The sequence below is a fragment of the Oryx dammah genome, unplaced genomic scaffold (assembly GCF_014754425.2).
Source record: "Oryx dammah isolate SB20612 unplaced genomic scaffold, SCBI_Odam_1.1 HiC_scaffold_27, whole genome shotgun sequence".
Taxonomy (NCBI): domain Eukaryota; kingdom Metazoa; phylum Chordata; class Mammalia; order Artiodactyla; family Bovidae; genus Oryx; species Oryx dammah.
The window spans coordinates 1,729,953-1,755,513 of NW_024070211.1; the positions used below are offsets into that span (position 1 = coordinate 1,729,953).

The 25,561-nt window shown below is 53.0% G+C and overlaps 1 protein-coding gene across 1 annotated transcript in view; it reads left to right on the top strand.

Moving 5' to 3' along the window:
* The window catches only part of IGSF21 (immunoglobin superfamily member 21), a 277,093-nt gene that overhangs the window by 119,309 nt on the left and 132,223 nt on the right, over positions 1-25,561 (top strand). The window contains exon 2 of the mRNA XM_040229409.1: positions 8,846-8,958. Coding sequence (XP_040085343.1) covers positions 8,846-8,958 — 113 coding nt within the window. The remainder of the gene's footprint in view (positions 1-8,845; positions 8,959-25,561) is intronic.

Below are 25,561 nucleotides of genomic sequence, written 5' to 3' on the forward strand. Positions count from 1 at the left end.
AGACACACGTGCGCACACACACACGAAGCCTCTGCTCGGAGACACACATGCACACACACGAAGCCTCTGCTCAGAGACACACGTGCACACACACGAAGCCTCTGCTCGGAGACACACGTGCGCACACACACACGAAGCCTCTGCTCGGAGACACACGTGCACACACACGAAGCCTCTGCTCACGCGGAGCTTGCAGCCCAGGTGGGTACTGGATGCAGGGGTGAGGGTAAGATGTCAGCAGATAATAAACAAATAAATATATATCCGGTAGTCATAAATATTTTAAAAAGAGAAACACAGGGTAGAGAGTTAGAGAATGACAAGGATACAATTTTATATAGACAGGATGATTAGAAAAGGATTCTCCACAGCAGGGGCATTTGAGCAGAGGAAGCATTGAGGTCTTGAGCCACGTGAGCGTCTGGGGAGAGATTGTTCTGAGAGGTGGGAGCAGCAGGTGCAAAGGCCCTGGGGTAGGGATGAGCTCGGAGGAATCAGGGATCAGCAGGGTTCACTGTGTGTGGAGTGAAGGAGGCAGGGGGCAAGGGAAAGTGGAATCAGAGGGATGGGCAGGGGTGACGGTGGGCACAGAGAGGCCAGCTGGGATGCAGGGCTATAGGCCAGCCGCTTCCCCAGTGGCTCAGCAGTAAAGAACCCTCTAGCAAGGCAGGAGCCGTGGGAGACACGGACTTGATCTCTGGGTCGGGAAGATCCCCTGGCGGAGGGCATGGCTACCCACTCCAGTATTCTTGCCCGAAGAATCCCATGGACAGAGGAGCCTAGCGGGCTCCATGGGGTTGCAAAGAGTCAGGCACGACTGCAGCGGCTTAGCACGTATGCACACAACCCATCTGCTGCAAGGTACCTGGTTACCTCTGTTGACGGGCAGGCGACAGGAGAAGAGCGGGAGGCAGGACCCCAGCTTAGCACAGTGTTCCAGGAGAGACAGGACACTGTTCAGTCGCAGCAGCAGCTCTGGCCCCGGCCCTGAGCCTGCCAGCTCCTGCAGTCGCCTTGCCTAGATGGCGCCCACTTTCCTGCCCCAGGGCCCTGCGGGCCCAGCAAGTGCTGCTGGGCCTGGGTTCTGCAGCCTGTACCCGTAGCTTCCGCTGCCTGTGGCCTCTGCTCTACCCTCCAGGCTCTCTGTTGACCCCCTTGTTATGTCTCGTATCCTACCATCCCCGGTGGGATGGCCACTCACCACGAGGGGCTTCCTGACTGACCTCTCTGAGGAGCCCTAGAGGACGCTCTCAGATGGCGTCAACATCAATCCAAGCGGATGTGGTCAAAGAGGCATGTTCAGAAGGCACCTGGGGTCACGGCCCCTTCGGCTGGGGCCGCCTTGGACCACAGGGATGAGGCGCTTCTGAGAAGGCCCTCCTGGGGACAGCACCTGCTCTCATTACGGAACAATCTAGAGGGTGGGAAGAATTAATTCATTTCTTCTTTCAACGCATACACAGATCTGGGCACTGTTATAGCCATACAGGTGTCACAGATAGAGACAGTTGGCCCTGTGCACGGAGAACATACAGTGAACACATCATCGCAGGAACTTCAAGTGTCCTAGGTGGTCGAAAGGGAGGGGTGATCGGGGGGACTGTGATAACCTGGAGAGTCAAGGAGAGCTTTTTTGTGGAAGTGAGACCTGTGACTCCTTGAAGGATGAGCAAGAGTGAGGCCTGTGCTGGGCCTGGAGAGGAGTCAGAGTCCACACGTGATGGAGAGCAGACACAGTCGGGCCTGGCTGGGCCGCGAGATCCAGGCCTGCGCCAGCTCACCTCACTTTCCATGGCCCGGCCTCCCCTTCTATGGAGCGATGGGAAGCTCTGGAGGCCCTTTCCGAGGCCAGGGAGCACATTTTAAAGAAAGCACACTGGCTGCTGCTGGTGGAGGAGGATTGAAGGGCATCCATGGATGCAGGAAGCCAAGACAAACCCTGACCTCACACGCTACGTCTTAAGTGACACCAACATCTAGCTAACATTGATGAGGAAGCAAGGGCTGGGGAGGAGCCAGCTCCTCTCACTAGTCCCCACAGCTGGGAGGGCTGGATTGCCTTATGACTGGAACAGGTGGGGAGGTTTAGTGATTTAGCCCTTGCCATGGCCATGGCAGGCTCGTAACTATGGTGACAAACTTGTTTTGGTTGCTGGGGACTTTTTAGTTTTAGCATTGAAGGCACTTGTCCCAGGAAACCCTCGGTCCTGGGCAGACTGATATAACCACCCTGGTATAATTCATGCCTCTTTTCACTAAATCACAGTGGGCCTGTGCCCCTCCCACGGAAGCCCTCCCTGACTGCCCTCTACCCTTGAGGCCAGACATGAGCCCACCCTCTGGATACATCCCCCACCCCGAGTTGGGAAAAGGGAGGGGCGCAATGCTGGGATGCCTCGAGGGGGCTTTCCGGATAGAGGAGCCGTTTGTCACCACCCCACTGGGAGGGTGCCTGATTCCTAAATATCGCCTGCGATTGTGCTAAACGTGTCTTAACAGGAGCGGCGTAAATGCTGTCAGAGATAGAGGGCGAGAGTGATGGTCCCATTCGAGATAATGAACTGCTTAGTTAAGATGAATCCGTTTCCACTTCTGATCCTGTTTCTCAATACGGTGCTTGGTGGGGGCCGGGGGTGGGGGGTGGGGGCTCATGCATCAAGGCTGATCGGTGGCAAGTTTAATGCCGAGAAAGACAGAGCTCCGTCTTTAGCTGCTTCATGGACAAGTTCACATCTCAGAGAAATGGAGACGCGTCGTATATGCAATGATGGTGTCAGGATTTGAGCTCAGTGACCATCTGACATGGGACTGATCAGAGCTGGAAGACCCCAAAAATACAGTTCACCCCTCATTTTGCAGATGAGAAAAACCAGGCCCAGAGAGACGGGCAGTTCACCTGAGGTCCCAGAGCCAGCAGGCCTCACAGCTGAGCCCACAATTCATCTCTCTTGCTTGTTCCACCGGATCCGCTGCCTCCTGGTGGCTGCGTGGATCCATCTCTCCCATCCCTGCCCTTCCCACCCGTCCGGGAACTTGATTCAGCGATCCTGGGAGAAGGGGGCTCTTTTTTCGCCTATGCATGATTTCATTTATTTATTAGTTTAAAAAATTATTGACGTATAGTTGATTTACAACGTTGTGTTTATTTTCTGCTGTCAGTCTCTCTCTCACACACACACACACACTCTCCTCCGTGTTCTTTTCCATTCTGGTCCATCACAGGGTGTTGAATGCAGTTTCCTGGGCTGCACAGTAGGTCCTTCTTGCTTACCCATCCCGTCTGCAGTCTGCAATAGCTCGCCTCTGCTAATCCCAAATTCCCTCCCGTCCCCTCCCCGCCCCCGCCCCCCGCAGCCATAAGTCTGTTCTCTGCACAGAGCGGGGCTCCTGGGGGCTCCTCTCTTCAGCCTGTCTTCCACTTCATGGGGAGGACTCCTCGTGGGTCTCCTGGCTCTGACCGCAGTCTGGATGGGACACCTGGCTGAAAGGGTCAGCCCTGAACCTTCTCCCACTCTCTGACTAGCTTCCAAATGTCAGATCCCACTCTTCCCACTTCCATCCAGGGACAGCCCTTCCTGGACAGTGGGGACCAGGAGGGAACAGGGATCTGGCGGAGGCTCAGGGGTGCCCCGCTGTGGGCAGGGCTCATGATGAGCAAACTCCTAAAACATGCTTCACCATGTGGGACATCAACATTACTCATGGGGAAACTGAGTCCTTAGCAGCCACATAACCTGCCTGGTGATGACTGAGTCATGGGGTGAGTAACTTGAACCAGATAACTGACTTCAAACTTGCTGAAAGTCTGTGGGTAGGAGAAGCAAAGGAAGTGAGGGAGGGTATTTTCAGAAAAAGAACCAAAGCGGGGTCTTCAAAAGGTGATGAAAACCTGTGAAATAGGAGCTGAAGGAAGGTTCGCTAGACCTAGAGGAGAACTTTCGCTGTGGTTTTCTTTTGCAAAAAAATCTCCTTGGTCATGAACCGTTGCTCTTCCCTCTCCAGAGTGTGTCTGTTTGGGAAAGTGATTCTCACCTGTGACCCAGGTGTTGACGGGTGATGCAATCCTCGCCTGGTACATAGGTCAGAAAGTCACCCTGCCACCTGCTCTTCCCTCCCTTCCCAGCCCTGATCCTGCCTCCAGACCCAACAGTTAGAGCCCACGCGTTGCCTGAGGCTTGTCCTGGCCTTGGCTAGGAAAGCTCCAGAGAGCCCAACTTCGTGGTAAGGCTCTCAAGCCTGGAGGGAATGGGGCCCCTCATCCGGCGCTGGGGCCTGCCCCCACCCCAGACCACTGTGTCTGCAGTCTCCATCTCTCCCTGGTCACCTTCCCCACCCTGAGAGCCAGGCTTCTGCTGAAGATGCAGTCGACACAACGGTCAATCACAGGCGAGCCCCAGAATCTTCACGTGACCTGCAAGTTTCATGACTGCTCTGGGTGGTAGCAAAGGAAAGACTGGCCTCAGAGTCAGACAGATCTGGGTCCAAATCCCAGCTTTGCTGCTTACCTGCCAGCAGTACTGAGCCAGGCCCCTCATCCCTCTGACCTGCCGTTCTTCCTTTGAGGCAGAGAAGTAGTATTCACCAGGTGGTGCGAGGACCGAGATTGCCTGCCCAGAAGGAAGCTCAGAAAGCAGCACTCATAGGCTTATTTCAATACTCCACTGATATAAATGAAACTTACTTTCCAGAAGGAGAGGCAGATGTGCAAACAGACAGTCCCCCTCCCGTGTGACACACGCGGGAGGTGCGGCATCTTACAAGGAAGGCACCGGCAGGCTGCCGCAGGAGCCGGCGGAAAAGTGAGAGGGACGTTTCTGGGAAATCCAGAAAGTGCCATGTGCCCAGGAAAGAAGGTTTTAATCCTTAGAACTGAGACCTCCTGCCTCTTCTGTGGCCTAGCCCTACCCCTCCTCTGCCCCAGCTGCTCCCAGGGGGTCCAAGAAGAGAAGGGTCCTCAGCTGGGAGCAATTCACCCCCATCCCCCACCCTCTGTGACTTCAAGGAAGGAAACTTCAGGAGTGGGAGCCACAGTCACTTCCTGAGGGTAGCGTTTGGTAGTGTTTGCTCCAGAGGACTCCGGCAGGGCAGGGACTCGGGGTCCTGCAGGGGGAGTAAACGCCTCCTTAAATCCAGTACCCTAGGCACCTCACTTGCCCCACCCTCATCCTGGTCCTGTGAGATGCTCAGTCACGGATGGTCTTCAGAGGACACAATGGTACAAAAAGGTTCCCACCACTGCCTGTTTGGCGAATCAAAAGCACACTCCAATCTCAGGGCCTTTGCACGTGTGATGGCTTCTGTCTGCAGTGTTCGCTCCCTAGAATCACACACAGCTCACACTTTGCTTTACTCTGGCCCTTTCAAAAAGGCCTCCTGGGTTGCACCCTGTCCAGATCAACCCTTCTCCCATTACTCTCTTTTGCTTTACCCTGATTCTCTTTTCTTCATTACTCTGGGCACATTTCCCATCATTTGTCCCTTTGGCTATTGTCTCTTCTGCTGGAACGTCAGCAGCATGTGCCTATTCTCATTATTGTATCCCTGGTGTCTGGCATAGTACCAGGAAGTGAACGTTGTTCAGTCGCTAAGTTGTGTCTGACCCTTGGCAACCCCATGGACTGCAGCACTCCAGGCTTCCCTGTCTTTCACTATTTCCCAGGGTTTGCTCTAATGTCCCTTGAGTCAGTGATGCCATCCAACCATCTCATCTCATCCTCTCCTGGAATCAGAGCCAGGAGACCCACGAGGAGTCCTCTCCACGAATCTGAGGACAGGCTGAAGAGAGGAGCCCCCAGGAGCCCCGCTCTGTGCAGAGAACAGACTTGTGGCTGCTGGGGGGTGCGGATGGGGAGGGGAGGGAATTTGGGATTAGCAGAGGAGAGCTGTTGCAGACGGGATGGATAAGCAAGAAGGACCTACTGTGCAGCCCAGGGAACTACATTCAACACCCTGTGACGGACCAGAATGGAAAAGAACACGGAGGAGAGTGTGTGTGTGTGTGTGTGTGTGTGTGTCTGTCTGTCTGTCTGTCTGTCTGTCTGAGTCACTTCGCTGTACAGCAAAAATGAGAGGAATGAGTCGCCTCCTTCTCCCACCTTCAATCCTTCCCAGCATCAGGGTCTTTTCCTGATAAGCTGGCTCTTCGCATCAGGTGGCCAAAGTATTGGAGCTTCAGCTTCAGCGTCAGTCCTTCCCATGAATATTCAAGGTTGATCTCCTTTAGGATTGACTGCAAGTGAATAGATTCTCAATAAAAACCAGAGCTTCCACCATTTCCTCCAATGCCCACTGGACTCACACCTGTGATTCCCTCACGGCTCACCAGGAAATGATGACCCTGCAAGTTGGCATCCCCCCCACCGGCCCGCCTCACATGCATACACCATCTGTACCCACCTTGGGCTGGCTGGAAGGTTTATGCATCTGAGAATCTGTCCTTTCTGTCTCCTTCCAGTGGGAGGGACCGTTCTCTTGTCTTGAGCTCCTCAGCCATCTGGACAAGTGATGCTCACCTCAATTGTAGTTCCAAAAGTGAGACATGCCTCCCACCCAGGGTTAAGGCAGCCCTACTGGAACAGTGGGCATTGGGTCAGGCTGGGACCCATACAGAAGGGGGTCAGGTCCTGGTCTCCTGCCGCGCGCCCTCCCCCCAGCAACACACCCTTGTTGTTGCGTTGGATGGGAAGTGTTGGCCGGCCTGCCCTCCCTGCGTCCCTCGTTAGCTGTGTGTAGCGTGGCAGAATGGCGGTCATAATAGAATCCGAAGGTCTGGGTCTGAATCCCAGCTCTGCCACTTACAGCTACGCGATCTCGGCAGGTTACTTAGCCTCTGGGTTTCCGTGTGGGAAGTCGGACTAATCCTAGCTCCTCTCTCCTAGGACCGTCATGACAATTAAGTGAGTGAGTGTGTATTAAGCGCAGAGTCGGGGGCTGGCACAGAACGGGCGCCATGGAAATGGGGACCACTGTTACTGTATCACACTTGGCTTGCGCCAGGGTCCTCCCTCCCCTTGGGGTTCATCCTCCGGCAGGCGGCCTCCTGTGTGTCACGGTTTGGCACCCGCGGGGCTTGGGGGCATCGCTGAGCATCCAGGCTGGGTCAGGTTTCCCCTCTCCCCTCCCCAGCCCCTCACGGTCACCTGTCATCCCCCTGGTCCAGTGGGGTCCTGTTGTGAATCTGCCCCTCCACTGTCCATTCCCAGAGAGCAAGGCAATGCTCGAGCCACTCTGCTTCCTGGATACGGCCCAGGGCCTGCTCAGAGCAGGTGGGAGCACAATCTGGGGCAGAATAAATAGGAGAGAAGGGGCAGAAGACGGGCCCTCCTTCCAGTTAGCTCGGTCGCTGCTCTCGTGGGTCATGTGTTCTCTGGGGCTCCCTGTGAGCCTGACCTTTGGTCTAAGTTAGAGGCCACCTGGGGTGGGCCCCAACTTCACTCCCTTGCCCTGGGCATTGGGAACTGAAGCTTTGGACCACACCGGTCGAGTCTGCCTCCAGCTCCCAAATTGATCCCCTTGAGGTCGATTCTCTTTTTTTTTCTGCAGAATGTTGTAACCATTAACTTCCAGGCAGGGGTCAGACCCCTGGGCCCCATCTGCTCAGGCTGCCTGCACAATTGAAATCCCTGAGCCCATTCTGGCTAGTTTTCTCATTAAGACAATCGGACTGGATTGATCTATTAGATCAATGGTTGGATATCAACCGGCAGGAAGCCAATCCCATGAGTCTGAATGATCAGCCCAAGAATGAGATCCCCGCCAAGCTGGAGCGGGTTCCTTGCCCTCAGGATGGGGCTCTGGGAGGCAGAGGGGTGGGTCAGAGGACTCAGCAGGCTGGACTTTGGTGAGGAGGCATCAGTGTTGCCCGGCTGTGTCTATCAGGAGAAGAGCCCCTGCTCCTGGGAGCTGGGCAGGGATTCCGGGGACAGCTGGTGTGTGAGAAACACCATCTGTGCTTGCGGACAATCGAGACTCCTTCCCAGGCCGTCAGCCCGTCACACTCCCACCACCCCCACTGTGGCCAGGGTTGCAAGGTGTGTGTGATGGGGGTTGGGGGTTCAGGAAGCAAAGCAGCAGCTTCCCAGGTCTCTGTTCCTCTCTCACCAGGAGAAATTTTCTGAGGCTGGAAATGCAGAAGTACCCAGAACACCAAATCGGCATTCCAGGGTCTGGGTGCATGGGACGCTGACGGGGTTTAAGGGTTGGCTAAGGGACCCCTATTCAAATACGTTTGGAAACACCAGTGTTAGCTGCTCAAACTTGCCTGACCCATTGCGACCCCATGTACTGTAGCCGGCCAGGTTCCTCTGTCCATGGGATTCTCCAGGCAAGAATATTAGAGGGGGTAGCCATTCCCTTCTCCAGGGGATCTTCCCGACCCAGAAGTCGAACCTGGGTCTCCTGCATTGCAGGCAGATTCTTTACCATTGGAGTCTCATGGAAGCCCCCAGAAATGTATTTCAGCCTGTTCATTTCCTACAGAGCTGCCGTGCGTCACAGCTTTCTAAAAGAAGTGGGGAGGAGTAGTGTTGGATGGAAGGTCTGGGACATCTGACAGAAATACACTGAAGCGTTTCCTCCAGGAGTCAGCAGGGCCTGCTTTCACGGGACAGTTCATCCCAAGGAGCGTCTGCAGGGTTGATGGGATCCCTGAGGGCCAGGGAGGTTCTCAGAAAAGGAGGCACCAGTGAGGAGGAAGTGAGGTGGGCGAGCGCCACTCACGTCCCCGCTCATGTGGACTTCAGTGCAGACAGCGCCACCTGCAGCCGGGGAGGCCCCCTCACCCCACCCGGCGCCAGCCCTCCGGGTCAGCCCACAGCCTCACCACCCTCTCCCCTTTCTTCCACAGGCTACTTGACTGTCAACATTGAGCCTCTCCCGCCCGTGGTGGCTGGTGATGCCGTGACCTTGAAGTGTAATTTCAAGACCGATGGCCGCATGCGTGAGATCGTGTGGTACCGGGTAAGTCCCCTCCGCGGTCCGCCCCACCCCGTGCCTCTGACCAGGATGGGGGTGGAGTCCCCGGAGCCTCTCTGGAGACCCTCGTGGGATCGGCGATGCCCTCAGCACTCACCAGCTCTGAGCTGTCCTGTGCCCTCTGCCTGACCCTCGTCCTTTGCTGAATCCCTCCATAAAGATCCCTCTGCCCAGTCTTCCCTTCTGACCTCAGAGTCTATCTTGTCCTGGCATCTTTGATGTTCCTAACAAGCCCTTACGCTCAGGAAACCCTCTGCGAGCCGAGTATTAGTTACTAACACCAAACGCCCTGACTGTAGTGTAATTAAAGAACGCTGAAGGGTGAAATTTGGGGCATGAGGATTTGGGTAATGCTTTTGGCAGAGGAGAGAGAACAGGACAGCTTCCTGCCTTCTTAAAAATCAAATTACAGATGTAGTCTGCCTTCTAATCTGATTACACGTAGGACTGGTGTCTGGCGCTCCAAGGTCTAAGGAGATTTGAGGAGGGTGTTGGTAAAGGTGAGCAGATGTCTATCTGCCCAGGGCCCTGGTGTTGGCAACAGGAGAACCAGCTTGGGGTCTTGGGAGCAAGTGTTGGCCTTTGTACCCACCGAGACACATACCTGTGTGCGTGGACCGGGCATCCCGGCCTGGTCTCGCTTTGCCACGAGGAAGTCGAGGCTGGCTGGGCTCCGGAGAAGCTCGAGTTGGCATTGACTTTCTGGCCATGTGGCACCCAGCTGTACATAGAACAGGGTGCCGCCATCTTGGGTTGGGTGGAGAGCTCTCCTTCTATGAGCTACAACAGGGGTTGGCAAACCCTCTCGTGAAGCCCAGATAGTAAACATTTTCCTCTCTGGGGCCGTATGGTTTCTGCTGCAACCACCCAGTTCTTGCTCCAGTGCAGAAGCAGCCACAGACAGCATGCCGATGGAACGGCACGGCAGCGTTCCTGTAAAATGTTACTTACGGACACTTGAATTTCGTGTAATTTTCACGTGTCGCACAGTCTCCTCCTTTTTTAATTTTTCAACCATTGAAAAAGGTAAAACACCACTCTGGGCTCATGGGTCACACAAAAACAGGCTGTAGACTGCGTTGGTCCACCAGCCATAGTTTGCCAGCTGCTGATCAAAACCCAACCTTCTCCAAACTCCGCTAAGTTGTGATGCCCTTTCTTCAAAGTGAAACCAATGGGTGATACAGTCAGGTGGAATTGCTCTGGAGGTAGGGGATGTGGAGTGGAGAGGGGGTGGGAGGTGGGGGCTGGGCGGGCACTGCTTGGTGATCAGACATCTGGAAACGGTTCCTGAGCTCCTTCAAGCTACCGCCACCCCTGCGGTACACGGTGCAAGGAAACCCAGCGTCAGAGGATACTGCTGGGGAGGCCTCACCATCCGAGCCATCACTCAGAACTGGGCGCCTAGCCTCCTTGCTGTCGGTCCAGCCTTGCTCTGAACCATCCTCTCCTTACTGTGCCTTCTTGCATTGTCTGCCTTTTTGAGTCATTTTCCGATCGCTGTGGTTACGCTGGGCGCTGTGACCTGGGTTCCTTTTAAGCAACATCATTGCTCTCCATCTTAGTCTTGTAGCCCTCTCCTATTTAGAATCACTCCGAGGACCCTCCACCCAAGCTCACAGCCTCCCGGAACCCACAGGTGTGAATCTGACATTTGATTCCCTGGAGGGCCCCAGCTTCAGGTGAGGTTTCCTTCCTGGAGAGGTCTCTGGGGCCTAGAGAAAGTCAAGGCATAAATGTTAAATAGTGCCTCGAACCGCGTCACTAAGAGGCGTATTTACATGATACGGGAACCGCTTGGCTGACACACGCTGTGAGCGTCTCATTAGCACCTGGCAGAGGGCTGCGATAAATTAACTCCGCTCGCTGCCGACGATGGCACTGCGTCTCTTCCCCGACCTTCCGTGGAGTGAAGGGTAGCGAGAGGCCTGCCCGGCTGGCAGAGAGGACGCGGAGACCCAATGGGAACAATAGGGGTGAAGACGGGAGGCGTCTTGGAAACAGGAAAACACCAGTAGGCATCTCATTGCTCCCCCATCCCTTGGAGCAGCTATCTTTGCTCTTGTTTGAAATCGAATGTTCCTGCATCAGTGGTGAAAATCTCCCTGCAGAGGTGGCTGCCAGGGTGCGGCCAACGGCAGTGCCAGGCCCAGGTGTGGGGAACCACAAGCAGCCTCCCACGTGGCTCACCTGTGCGCGCTCTGAAAACCGGGGATGCCCAGGTTCCAGTGCAGACGGAGACACCCCCTTCCCCCTTCCCCCTCTCTACTCCAATGCTGAGCACCCCCAACTCCGTTCACCATACACACCCCACCTCCATCTCGGCTTGTGATCCCATCGCCTGCTTTAAAAATCAGTTATGTCTCTTACGGGTGTCGGGCCCTGCCTATCAGGCTACGGGAGGCTGCACTGATTATTTTATTTCGTTTCACATTCTTTGACCTGGAAGCATCTGGAATGGGGTGGGGTGGGGGTGGGGTGGTTGTGGATGTATGCAAATCACATGCAAATAGCGCACTGAAGCCAAGTGCCCAGCCCTTCGGATTCTGTGGCTGGAGTGCGGAAGCAGGCTCCCCGATGGGGCGCTGTCCCGGGGACCCGGGGACCCGGGGAGCCCTGCACGCCTGTCTGTGGCGGTGGGGTTGGGGCAGAGGCCGGGACAGGAGCAGACTCCAAGGAGCAGCTCCACGCGGCCAGTCCTCTCCTTCCTGCTGCCACTCTGGCCTCCCCTCACCCGTCACCTCCTTTCCCAAGGAGCCGGCCGAATGGCCAGAGCTGACCACGCTGGGGGCTCCGGGAGCCAAGACCGAGGCGGGGCTGCAGGAGGGACTGGGAGAAGCTTCAGTGGAAGCCCCGGTCTCCTTCCCGGGCCGGATCCCCCCAGGAAAGCCCCAGAGCTTCATTCCCCCCACCCCTGTCTTCCCCGCCCCTGCTCCCACCCCGAAACAGGGGGCTGCCCAGCATTGTTTGTTTTCTTTGCTTTCTGTACGTGTGTTTGCTTCCCTCCCCAGCTTCCTCTGCCTATCCTCCATGAATGAGCTCACAGAGCCCGCCTTGGAAGGAGATGAATAGATTACACAGGCCCAGCCAGCGCTGTGTCTCCAAGCCCTTTAGCCAGGAAAAGCAGGTCATTGTGATGAGGCTGCCTCTGCACGCTTGGCCCAGTGGGTGCAAAATGACCCAAAACGTGTGTCCCGTCCAGCAGCCTCCCCTCTGGTCCTAAAGGCATGAGCTTAGCAACGGGGTCATCCTAAGCTTTCAGAAGTGCAGCGAATGCATTGGATTACTTGGGTAAATTGGGGGAGCTGATGGAGTGGTGTGAAGCAAAAGGAATCCTTCCCTCGGGCTCAGCAAGACCTCTGGCTCAGCATTTGGGGAAAGTCTTGGCTTATGGAGCCCTTAGGGCTGGGGTAGGTGAGCAGGGATATAGGAGGAGGTGGCGAGGGCCTGCACCTTGGACACCTTGCCCCAAGGTCGAGCCAAATTATAGACAAAGATGATGAAACTCTAGAAGAGACTCAAGAAAGTGCACATAATCAGAGCCCCTGGATCTGTGCTGTCCACTGTGGCAGCCACTTGTCACATGTCGCTATTTACATTTAAGTTCAACTAAATCAGGTTAAATTAGAAGTTCATTTCCTCAGTCAGACTTGCCACATGTGATCAGTGGCCACTGCTTTGGGCAGATCAGGTGAAGAACATTTCCGTCACCACGTACAGTTCTGTCGGACAGCCTGCTGTAGATAATTGAGGAAAATGTCATGGCCCCTCCTTCGAATATCCTGTACTTTCCTGAAAAGAGGGAAAGGGGCTGGTCTTTGAGCCAGTTTTCTAGGCAAACTCACCCTACAGTGAATTTCAAAAAAAGTGAATTGTATTTGTTGGGTAACTTACCATCACTGGATTGCAGGGGACAAGAGGACAGAATTAAGATTATCTTTCTCAAAAGACATCTTTGAAAACAGAGAAGACATCAGGAAAATTTTCAGGCCCCTGAGGAGCTGGTATCACGGTCATCTCCCCATGTTTTCTCCACTGTTGTGTGGGTCTCCCTCCCAGATTTGAGCTTCTTAGTCTTCTCCAGAGCTTGGGCACATAGCTTTACTTTTACCTGCAAAATACACAGTGGCTCAGAGGGTAAGGCTGTATATTGTCACCTTGCTTATTTAACTTATATGCAGAGTACATCATGAGAAACGCTGGGCTGGAAGAAGCACAAACTGGAATCAAGATTCCCAGGAGAAATATCAATAACCTCAGATATGCAGATGACACCACCTTTATGGCAGAAAGTGAAGAGGAACTAAAGAGCCTCTTGATGAAAGTGAAAGAGGAGAGTGAAAAAGTTAGCTTAAAGCTCAACATTCAGAAAACGAAGTTCATGGCATCTGGTCTCATCACGTCATGAGAAATAGATGGGGAAAGAGTGGAAACGGTGTCAGACTTTTATTTTGGGGGGCTCCAAAATCACTGCAGATGATGATTGCAGCCATGAAATTAAAAGACGCCTACTCCTTGGAAGGAAAGTTATGACCAACCTAGATAGCATATTCAAAAGCAGAGACATTACTTTGCCAACAAAGGTCCGTCTAGTCAAGGCTATGGTTTTTCCAGTGGTCATGTATGGATGTGAGAGTTGGACTGTGAAGAAGGCTGAGCACCGAAGAATTGATGCTTTTGAACTGTGGTGTTGGAGAAGACTCTTGAGAGTCCCTTGGACTGCAAGGAGATCCAACCAGTCCATCCTAAAGGAGATCAGTCCTGGGCGTTCATTGGAAGGACTGATGCTAAAGCTGAAACTCCAATACTTTGGCCACCACATGCAAAGAGTTGACTCATTGGAAAAGACTCTGATGCTGGGAGGGATTGGGGACAGGAGGAGAAGGGGATGACAGAGGATGAGATGGCTGGATGGCATCACCAACTCGATGGACATGAGTTTGAGTGAACTCCGGGAGTTGGTGATGGACAGAGAGGCCTGGCATGCTGCAATTCATGGGGTCACAAAGAGTCGGACACGACTGAGTGACTGAACTGAACTGAATAGGGTAAGGGTGCAGTGCCACCCTTGGCCAATGGGAGGCTGTCACCTTACAAGCAACCGATTTCAGCATTAAGATTGTACCTGGTTCTAGAACAGGGCTACCCTGGTGACTCAGAGGTTAATGCGTCTGCCTGCAATGTGGGAGACCTGGATTCAATCCAGGTCAGGAAGATCCCCTGGAGAAGGAAATGGCAACCCACTCCAGTATTCTTGCCTGGAGAACCCCATGGACGGAGAAGCCTGGTGGGCTACAGTCCACGGGGTTGCAAAGAGTCGAACATGACTGAGCGACTTAACTTCCATTTTCACTTTGGTTCTAGAACACAGGGCATCCCTGATAGCTCAGTTGGTAAAGAATCTGCCTGCAGTGCAGGACACCCTCTGGAGAAGGGATAGGCTCCCCACTCCAGTAGTCCTGGGCTTCCCTTGTGGGTCAGCTGGTAAATAATCTGCCCACAATACAGGAGACCTGGGTTCGATCCCTGGGTGGGGAAGACCCCCTGGAGAAGGGAAAGGCTCCCCACTCCAGTATTCTTGGGCTTCCCTTGTGGGTCAGCTGGTAAATAATCTGCCCACAATGCAGAAGACCTTGGTTCGATCGCTGGGTGGGGAAGACCCCCTGGAGAAGGGAAAGGCTACCCACTCCAGTGTTCTGGCCTGGAGAATCCCATGGACTGTAGTCCATGGGGTCACAAAGAGTCAGACATGACTGCGCGACTTTCACTTCACTCTAGAAAACAAATGATAAATGTTATCCTCTTCTTAGTCATTTCTATCCATTTATACCTGAACTTGGAGACTCATCCAGTGCTTCTGCTAACACTAATCTGAGTGACTAGCATTATTGAATGCTTACTCCATGGCAGGCATTGGATTGAGGGCTTTACAGACATGGCTACATTTCATCTGGGGCTTCCCTCGTGGCTCAGCTGGTAAAGAATCTGCCTGCAATGCAGGAGACCCAGGTTCGATTCCTGGGTCAGGAAGATTCCCTGGAAAAGGGAATGGCTACTCATCTCAGTATCCTTGCCTGGAGAATCCCATGGACAGAGGAGCCTGGCGGGCTATAGTCTGTGGGGTCGCAAAGAGTCAGACATGACTGAGCGAGTAACACTTCCTTAACATTTCATTTTCATGCTGACACTGAGGCTGGTGGTATTGTTAAGCCTGTTTTTCAGAGGAAGACACTGAGGCCATCCGAAAAGACTGTGTCTTGGCTCATGCGGCCCCTTCCCTGACTTCTGCAGGAAGTTCTAGACACTTCCTCCTCTGTGATTCCTCTTTGGGGGTTGGGGGAGTCTGCACTCCAACTTGTATCTCATTAGGTCCAAACACCTGTCTGTCCACTGGGCCATGGGCATCCTGATCACAAAGGCCACGTCTTTTCCCCACTACATCCACAACGCCTAACGGAGAGCCGTCTCAGTAAATATTTGTTACATGGGTAGATATTAGAGGCGGAAATACACATTTTGACAGACCATCCCAGGTAGCCCACTTCCATATCAGATGGGCTGCTGTGTCCAGCTGATCGTATCTGTCTGCCCGGGGATTGAGTGTGAGTCTTTGTATCCTCAGGGGCCTTTGTGGAGTGTGGGGTTGAGGGGAAAGGAACATTTCTTATTCGGGAATGCTGTCTAAACTCATTTACTTGGAGGTCACCTGCCCGGCAGGCAAAGCCAAAGGTCTGTTACTATCATAGAAATCCATTAAACAACCACAGAGAATCCTGGGAATTTAACCTTTCACAGCAGTTTTATTTTATCATCTTTCTTTTGTTTCGTTTCTTTCCTTCACAATTTGTTCCCCAGAGCTGTGCTGGGCCCAGGTTACGAGGCCACAGTAAGAGCACCATGGAGCTAGACAGAGGGGCGATCTACCGAGCGTGATAACACCGCCACTCTCAGAAGCCCCTTATCGCGCCTCCTCCACCTGGTAGGGAGTGTGCGCCTGGGCGTTTGTTTAGTGTTCGGAGATGCCTCCTCCACGATGCTGCTTGGCCGGGGTGAGGTCCTGCTCTGGGGCTGCCTCTGCAGTGCGGGTTTATGGCTGCTCTGAGCCGTTAGAAAAAGGATTACGCCCGGAGGCTGGGCACGTGGCTCTGGTCAGTGACCTAACCTTTCTGCTTTAGAAACCTCATCTGAAATTGGGCATGAAACCACCTACATTGTAGGCATAAATGAGATAATGTCTGCAACTAAACAAGCCCAGTCCCACTGCAGGCCTTTTATTCCACCCAACAAAAGCTTATGGGAGCGGTTCAATAAACGGTAACCAGTTGTCCTCTCGTGTTTCTTGGTAACAAAGGATCCAGAGAGAGAAGCTGTTGTGGGAGGACTGCCACGATGAGACTCCTGAGCTCCATCCTACCACCCGCCTTGCCGACAAAGATGGGCAGAGGTGATACTTAAAGCTGGCACCCTCTTTGTTGCTATATGGTTAGGCTGGTGAATCACTGGACTTAATTCTTGGAAATGTTATCGTATGGCTAAACCATTTCAGTGGATCTTATCTCTCTCTGAGCTTCCCTTGTGGCTCAGCTGGTAAAGAATCCGCCTGCAATGTGGGAGACTTGGGTTTGATCCCTGGGTTGGGAAGATCCCCTGGCGAAGGGAAAGGCTACCCACTCCAGTATTCTGGCCTGGAGAAGTCCGTGGACTCTACAGTCCATGGGGCCGCAAAGAGTCAGACAGGACCGAGTGACTCTCACTTTCACTTGCTCTCCCTGAAACAAGATGCTGTTTCAGAACGGCTTGGCTGGCGTGGGCTCTCTGTCAGTCTCCGTCCTTGCCGATGTTTTGTTGTCTGAAACAAAATGGAAAATGATGATTATAAAGGGTCATTACAGTCCGATGATATCACAAGGGCAGGAAGGCAGGTGTACTAGTGATGAGTGGAGACCAGGGCCCAAGTCCCAGAGGACTGGGCTGCATCACTCCTTGGCCCCTCTGGCTTGGAGCCCAGCCTGGCAGCCACTCAGTCTGGCTGCTCCTGTTACCCTCCTCTCGGATCTTACAGATCCAAGGTCTGGGGGAGGGAGGGATCAAGGAGGACACGAAGCCGTCTTCACCGAGCCAGGGTTAGGCTGGCTGAGCTGCCTTGTCCAGGTCTCCATCCTTCCCCCTGACCTCCCAAAGGGGCAGGCTTTTCCTGATGAGGAAGGTACCATACCTAATTTTGTCACACCAGTCACATAAGAGGAAAGAGAAAGCACCAGAGAGAAGGCCCACCAAAGGACAACTGATTGTAGAATAAACGCAATGACACAGAGAAAGGAAGCAAGCATCTTTCCGAGTCTAGTTCCATTGCAGTCTTTGAATTCCACCCTCAACCATGGATTGTATCTGTCCTGAAGCCCTATCAGACATCTATCTACACCGTGGGGTGGAGTGATGGGAGCAACTTTAAGCTCCCTCTAGAGGTCACGGAGTGAATTGCTACTCTTGCAGCCCCGATGCTTGGTCTTGAGGGGAAGTTCCGTTGCAAAGGAGCAGGAGCTGTCCATTCTGCCCTTTAGGATTTTCAGAGGGGCAAGTGAAAGCAGGCCCACAGCTGAGCCTCATCCTACAGCTACTGCGTCATAATCTTCCAGACTGAGACCTCAGGACCGCGTCCTGGAGTTTGGAAAACTGGAGTTGCTCCATTCAACATTAGCTCAGCACGTGGTGACTGAGTCAGATACTTCGAGGCACCAGAAGAGCATCAGGGAACAAGACAACAAGATCCTAAGTTCATGGAGTTTACCTGGGGGTCTGGGGGACCAGGAGGCAGCTAAAAAGATAAGCAAGAAAATACCAGAAAATGACAAGGGTGTGCTGAGTCACTTCAGTTGTGTCCAGCTCTTTGCGACTCTGTGGACTGTAGCCCGCCAGGCTCCTCTGTCCATGGGATTCTCCAGGCAAGAATACTGGAGGGGGTTGCCATGCTCTCCTCCAGGGGATCTTCCTGACCAGGGATCGGACTCAAGTCTCTTATGTCTCCTGCACACAAGCACGTTCTTTACCACCAGCTCCACCTGGGAAGCCTTGAATGATAAGGGCGAAGCACATCATTAAAATAGACTGATGTGATAAAAGGGACCGGATGGTCAGGAAAAGACTCCCATTTAAACTGAGACCTCAAAGGCAATAAGGACCCCACCATGCCAAGAGGGGTAAATGGGGCACTCTGGGCAGAGGAGAGAGCAAATGCAAAGCGCCTGTGTTGGGGCTGAGCTTTGTATGTTCGAAGAGCAGAAGGAGAACCCACTGCATGGCCGGAATGAAGTGAGTGAAGGAGAGTTAAGAGACAAGGTGAGGAATAGGGGTAGGATCACGCACGCAGGCCTCGAGCTTCAAGCCATGGGGTCTGCAGTGGTTCTAAGGGCAGCAGGAAGCTTTGGGGGGGGGGGTTAAGCAGGGAAGTAGCAGGATCTGGTTACCTTTACTAAAAGATCATGTCTGGTTGAATGGACCATGGGACGTAAGACTGGAAGCAGGGTTATTAGAACAGTTCAGGTAACAGAGGCTCGGGTGAGGATCAGGACCGTGGTAGTGGAGGTGATGGGAGGGTAAAGAAACTCTACTGTGACTTGTAGGTAGAGTCCAAAGGGCTGGCTGACATGCGGAGGGGAGGGGAAGGCAAGATTCAGGATGGTGCCTGGCTTTCACAGTTTCACCACCAGATGTGGGATGGTGCTGCTTACTGGGGCTGGGGGGTATACGGAGGAGGTCGGAAGGACTTTTGTCAGCCACGTTAAGTTCCGGGTGCTGCTAAGATGTGAAGACAGAGGAGCAGAGGAAGCTAAATCCGGGGTCCTGGGGAGAGATCAGAACCAAAAGATTTGCCCTTGGAGGTCAACAGAGTATGGATGGACCTAAAGCCAAGGGCCTGGATGAGCTGACTTGGGGGAGGGGGCAAGCGAAGGGCACCCAGGGCGGACCCTGTGCGTCCAGAATTTGGAGACAGAGAAGTGAGCCAGTGAGAGGTTGAGAAGCAGCAGCCAGCAAGATATGAAGAAAGATGATGGAGCGAGGCGACCCGGAACCCCAAGGAAGAAAGTGGTCCAAGAAAGAGAGAAGAGTCATCTGCATCCAGAGCTGCAGGGAGAGGACTTGAAGGAATCAAGCAGTGTCCGTGAATTTGCAACATGGAGCCCGCTGGGGGCCTGGGCCAGACCAGCCTCCTTAGAGAGGGGGCAGAAGCCTGACTGGAGGGGGCTGAGGGGGACACTAAGACCAGCTGTGGCAAAGCCTTGAGGTTTAGACTATTAAAAGGATTTGACCTTGAACTTCTGGGCAAACCTTTGCTGATAGCGTAAAGACACCACTGCTTCTATTTGGTCCATTTCCATTTGCATGTCGTTCATCAGCTAGCAAATGCCTTACCTATTCCAAAATGCCCCAGTCTTGCTATCCAGAACTGATGGCATCTCTTTTCAAGGCTGTGAAAGTGGTTGCATAGGGGAGTCTAGAGGGATACAGCAATGCATTTGGTATTGGAAGGAAAGATCCCAGCTCTATCCGTCCCATGAACTCAGTGGCCTGTGGATGTCAGCCATTCCCAAGACCCTGCTCAGCACTGAGCATCATACATGGGGCTGGAGATGCAAAGAAGGAGATGGTGGACCCCCTTCCCTCCAGGGAGAGCTTCCAAGTCCAGGCATCATTAAATTGTAAAGGTCTGTGATTCATTTCCCCTAAGCGTCTCCCACGTACTGCATTTCGGACTCTTGTTGACCATGATGGCTACTCCATTTCTTCTAAGGGATTCTCTCCCACAATAGTAGATATAATGGTCATCTGAGTTAAATTCACCCATTCCAGTCCATTTGAGTTCACTGATTCCTAAAATGTCGATGTTCACTCTTGTCATCTCTTGTTTGACCACTTTCAATTTGCCTTGATTCATGGGCCTAACATTTTAGGTTCCTATGCAATATTTCTCTCTACAGCATCGGACTTTACTTCCATCACCAGTTACATCCACAGCTGGGTTTTGTTTTTGCTTTGGCGCCATCTCTTCATCTTTCTGGAATTATTTCTCCACTGATCTCCAGTAGCATATTGGGCACCTACTAACTGGGGGAGTTCATCTTTCAGTGTCCTATCTTTTTGCCTTTTCATACTGTTCATGGGGTTCTCAAGGCAAGAGTACTGAAGTGGTTTGCCCTTCCCTTCTCCAGGGGACCATGCTTTGCCAGAACTCACCACCATGACCTGCCCGTCTTGGGTGGCCCTACACAGCATGGCTCATAGTTTCATTGAGTTAGACAAGGCTGTGGTCCATGTGATCAGATTGATTAGTTTTCTGTGATTGTGGTTTTCAGTCTGTCTGCCCTCTGATGGAGGCTTACGGAAGCTTCCTGATGGGAGAGACTGACTGTGAGGGAAACTGGGTCTTGTTCTGATGGGTGGGGCCGAGCTCAGTAAATCTTTAATCCAATTTTCTGTTGATGGGCGGGGCTGTGTTCCCTCCCTGTTCTTTGATCTGAGGCCAAACTATGGTGGAGACAATGAAGACAAGGGCGACTCCTTCAGAAGGTCCCATGATGCACTGCTGCGCTCAGTGCCCCCGACCCTGCAGCAGCCACCGTCACCCACGCCTCCGCCGGGGACTCCTGGGCACTCCCGGGCAAGTCTGGGTCAGTCTCTCGTGGGGTCACTGCTCCTTTCTCCCGGGTCCTGGTGCACACAGGGTTCTGTTTGTGCCCTCCAAGAGTCTGTTTCCCAGTCCTGTGTATGTTCTGGCAGCTCTATGCTGGGGTTACTGGCGACCTCCTCCAAGAGGGCTTATACCACACCCAGGCCTGCTGCACCCAGGGCCTCTGGCCCAGTGGGCAAAGCTAGTGGAGATGATGGAATTCCAGTTGAGCTATTTCAAATCCTGAAAGATGATGCTGTGAAAGTGCTGCAACTGAATATACCAGCAAATTTGGAAAACTCAGCAGTGGCCACAGGACTGGAAAAGGTCGGTTTTCATTCCAATCCCAAAGAAAAGCCATGCCAAAGAATGCTCAAACTACTGCACAATTGCACTCATCTCACACGCTAGCAAAGTAATGCTCAAAATTCTCCAAGCCAGGCTTCAACAGTATGTGACCTGTGAACTTCCAGATGTTCAAGCTGGATTTAGAAAAGGCAGAGGAACCAGAGATCAAATTGCCAACATCCATTGGATCAAAAAAAAGCAAGGGAGTTTCAGAAAAACAGCTACTTCTGCTTTATTGACTATGCCAAAGGCTTTGACTGTGTGGATCACAATAAACTGTGGAAAATTCTGAAAGAGATGGGAATACCAGACCACCTGACCTGCCTTCTGAGAAACCTGTATGCAGGTCAAGAATCAACAATTAGAACTGGACATGGAACAACAGACTGGTTCCAAATCAGGAAAAGAATACATCAAGGCTGTATATTGTCACCCTGCTTATTTAATTCCTATGCAGAGTACATTATGTGAATGCCAGGCTGGATGAAGCACAAGCTGGAATCAACATTGGCATGAGAAATATCAGTAACCTCAGATATGCAGACAACACCACCCTTATGGCAGAAAGCAAAGAAGAACTAAAGACCCTCTTGATGAAGTTACAAGAGGAGAGTGAAGAAGTTGGGTTAAAACTCAACATTCAGAAAACTAACATCATGGCATCCAGTCCCATCACTTCATGGCAAATAGATGGAGAAACAGTGGAAACAGTGACAGTTTATTTTCTTGGACTCCAAAATCACTGCAGACTGCATCCATGAAATTAAAAGATGCTTGCTCCTTGGAAGAAAAGCTATGACCAACCAAGATAGCATATTAAATAGCAGAGACATTACTTTGCGAACAAAGGTCCATCTAGTCAAGGCTATGGTTTTTCCAGTAGTCACGTATGGGTGCGAGAGTGGACTATAAAGAAGACTGAGCACCAAAGAACTGATGCTTTTGAACTGTGGTGTTGGAGAAGACTCTTGAGAGTCCCTTGGACTGCAAGGAGATCCAACCAGTCCATCCTAGAGATCAGTCCTGAATATTCACTGGAAGGACTGATGCTGAAGCTGAAAGTCCAGTCCTTTGGCCACTTGATGAGAAGAACTGACTCACTGGAAAAGACCCTGATGCTGGGAAAGATTGAAGGTGGGAGGAGAAGGGGACGACAGAGGATGAGATGGTTGGATGGCATCACTGACTCAATGGACATGAATTTGAGCAAGCTCCAGGAGTTGGTGGCGGACAGGGAGGCCTGGCGTGCTGCAGTCCATGGGGTTGCAAAGAGTCAGACATGACTGAGTAACTGAACTGAACTGAAAGAGTCTCCCAGGGGTTTGTGTGAAACACAGGAGATGCCTAGAGAAAAGCCTCTGCCCTCACCCACCCAGGGGCCGCGGGCTCCCCTCGCGTCCCTCTGGCCTCGTTTTCTCCCGGCCGAGTCTTGCTCACTCCCTCCTCCGTGAGGCCTCCTGACTGCGCCCACCAGGCCAAACTCTGAGCCCCTGCTGCCTCCGTTCCCTGGGCGTTTTGTGCACTCTTTCTGCTTCCGTTCCCTGGGCATTTTGTGCACTCTTTCTTTGATTAGAGAGTCACCTGAGACTGTATTGGTCTTGTCTTTGTGTCTGTGGATGAGTTTTGTTTATCTGATTCTCGGAGGTGTGCCGTGGTACCCACAGGACCAGAGTCCTTACTGGGCATCTCTGGATCCCGAGGGAGTGACTGGATGGGCTCCTGAGGGGTGCTTGGGTCCCCAGAAAGTAAGCCCAATATGCTGTGTGTGTTATTTAGGGAAAGTGAAGTCGCTCAGTCGTGTCTGACTCTTTGCAACCCCATGGACTGTAGCCTACCAGGCTCCTCTGTCCATGGGATTTTCCAAGCAAGAGTACTGGAGTGGATTGCCATTTCCTTCTCCAGGGGATCTTCCTGATCCAGGGATCGATCCCAGGTCTCCCACATTGTAGACAGACACTTTACCGTCTGAGCCACCAGGGAAATCCCAATATTTAGGGAAAAGGGACCCAATATTCTCTAAAGGGTCCGTGACACCCCCTCAAAGGCTGCAGCAGCTACTGTCCAGGGCTTGTGATGGTGGCGTATGGTAAGCATCATTGCCTCCACCCGTGCGTCACCAGGGCAGCACTCAGGATGGATCCCGGAGACCAAGAGACAGCAAGGCTGTGACAGAAAGCCTGTGGTCCTTAAGCTTTCTGGGGACCCATGCGGGTAGTGATACTGCAGTCAGCTTTAGGTGGGAAGAGCAGGGTGGTTTGGGCTCAGTGCAGATGCCACAGGCCAGTCAACCCAGATGGGTGCACAGACACCCTCGGATGGAAGAAGGAGATAAGAGGAAGGAAAGAAACGCTTGCTTTGGCAGCTCTTCATGCTGCCTCTGGCGTGAGAGAAGGGGTTCTGACCAGAGAAATCTATCCTCTTTGGGGGATTAAGATCAGGTTTCTGATATTGGCAATGAGACCATTTCTCTTCTTGGAGGTGCTTACTTAAGGCTGATAAGAGCTCTTGGCTCACGAACTGTTGGTGGCGGGGGGCGGGGGCGGCTGCCAGCAGTCGGAGTGGATGACCAAATAAACAAGTTTCTGCTGGCACGCGTGTGGGGTCCACCAGCAACAGGCTCCCCTGCTGGGTGTCCGTGCATGGAAGACAGGACAGACTGGCAGACCCGAGGTGGATGTATTGATGGGGAGTCTGTCCTCACCAAATGCAGACGAGAAAAGACCAGTGGCTGGGGGCAAACTGTCCGGCTGTGTGACCTTGAGCAAGCGACTGTGCCTCTCTGAGCCTCGGAAGCGCCAACAGTGAAATGGCAGAGTGAAGGGAGCTAGATGGTCTCTATAGGAGGCGCTCTTTCCCGCTTTGCAGCCAACACCCTTTCCTTGGTTTCTTCATCCCCAGCAGACCCAGCCTGGGAGAGGGGGCTGGCCCTTCCTAGCCAGGTTCCGCCTGGAGTGAGGTTTAGGCAGTTTTGCATCAGGGCGGAGATCCCGGCCAGAGACGCTGTCAGGCCTCTGAGCCAGTGGATGCCAGAGCTATATTAAGCCCAGAGCGTGATTTCCAGCCGACTCTGCGTGGTTGAGCCCTGCTGGGTTTAAGTGACAAGGGGGCTGACTTAACTTGTCAGAAGAGGATTAAAGGTGAACTTCCGCTCCAGCGCACCAATGACAAATGAACAGGACTGAAATGAGAGCCGGCTCCCAGAAACCCAGCTCCGCGTCCTCCGCCCACATAAGTCCCTCCTCCCCTCCTCTGCCCACCTCCCCTGTGTCGGGCATGTCGGCTCTATGTGAAGAGTGGCGGTGTCCTCTCCCCAAGGGCCTCAGAGGTGTCCCCAGGGCCACCGCACAGTCACCTGGACTCAGACAGGCACAGCCTGGCCCTCTTCTAAAATGCACCGCAGCTGCCCTGCACTTGGCGAGAATTCCCTGTCGCCTTAGGAACCAAGGACAAGGTCACTGGCGCAGCCCGCGCGGTCCTTCATTCAGGCCCACTGGCTGACTTCCTGCAGCCTTGCTGCCTACCGTGTCCCCGGGCGGGCCCGCCGCTGGAGTCGCGTGGCCTGATGGCGGCTCTTGCAGCATGCCAGTGCTCTTTCCCACCTCACGCTGATGCCTAGGCTGCATCCTCTGCCCTCCGAGACCTTCCCCGCTCCATCCGGCAAACTCTGACTTGCCCTCAAGGTCAGCTGCAATGCCACCCCCCGAGACCTTTCCCCATCCTCTGTTCCCTTCCATCTTCTTCCTCATGCAATTGCCACGACCCAGGCATCTTAAAATAGTCAGAACTCTACCTTAGAACTTAACACACTGGACGTTCACATTCGTTTATGCAGCAGGTGTTTCCTGAGCACCTACTATGTGCCAAGCATTAAGACTAGAGCCCTGAGTAAGAGCAGTGGTGTTGCTGAAAGTGTTAGTTGCTCAGCCGTGTCCGACTCCTTGGGACCCCACGGACTGTAACTCACCAGGCTCCTCTGTCCATGGATTCTCCAGGCACGAATACTGGAGTGGATTGCCATCCCCTTCTCTAGGGGATCTTCCCAACCAGGGGATTAAACCCGGGTCTCCTGCACTACAGGTGGATTCTCTACTGTCTGAGCCACCAGGAAAGCCCAAGAAAAGATCCCAGGGGGTCTTCCTGATCCAGGAATCGAACCATGGGGTCTTGTCTTTATGGAGTTTGTAGTTAAGCAGGGTAACAGATATTGCCTAGAAGACTGTTAAATTTCTGTGAAATTGTGGTAACTACTCCCCTAAAGGACAAATGCCTGCTAGCTAAGAGCTCACAGCAGGGGGATTGATTGTTGAATGTCTCCCTTCCAGAATGTAACTGCCTTGTTGGTAAAGACCAAGGTGTCCTGTTTGTATCTGAGCACGTAACTTAGAGAATGAGTGAATCAGTGAGTGACCACCTGTGTGACTCTGAGGGACATGGAACTAAACTCTTAGTTGATGAGGTAAGTAATTTTCTTACACTTGGAGCTTTTCAACAATGGATGGGGTGACTTGGAGACTGGTGAGTTCCCTACCCCTGAGAGTGTCTAAGCGAAAGTTGCAGTGGCTACCTGTCAAAAAT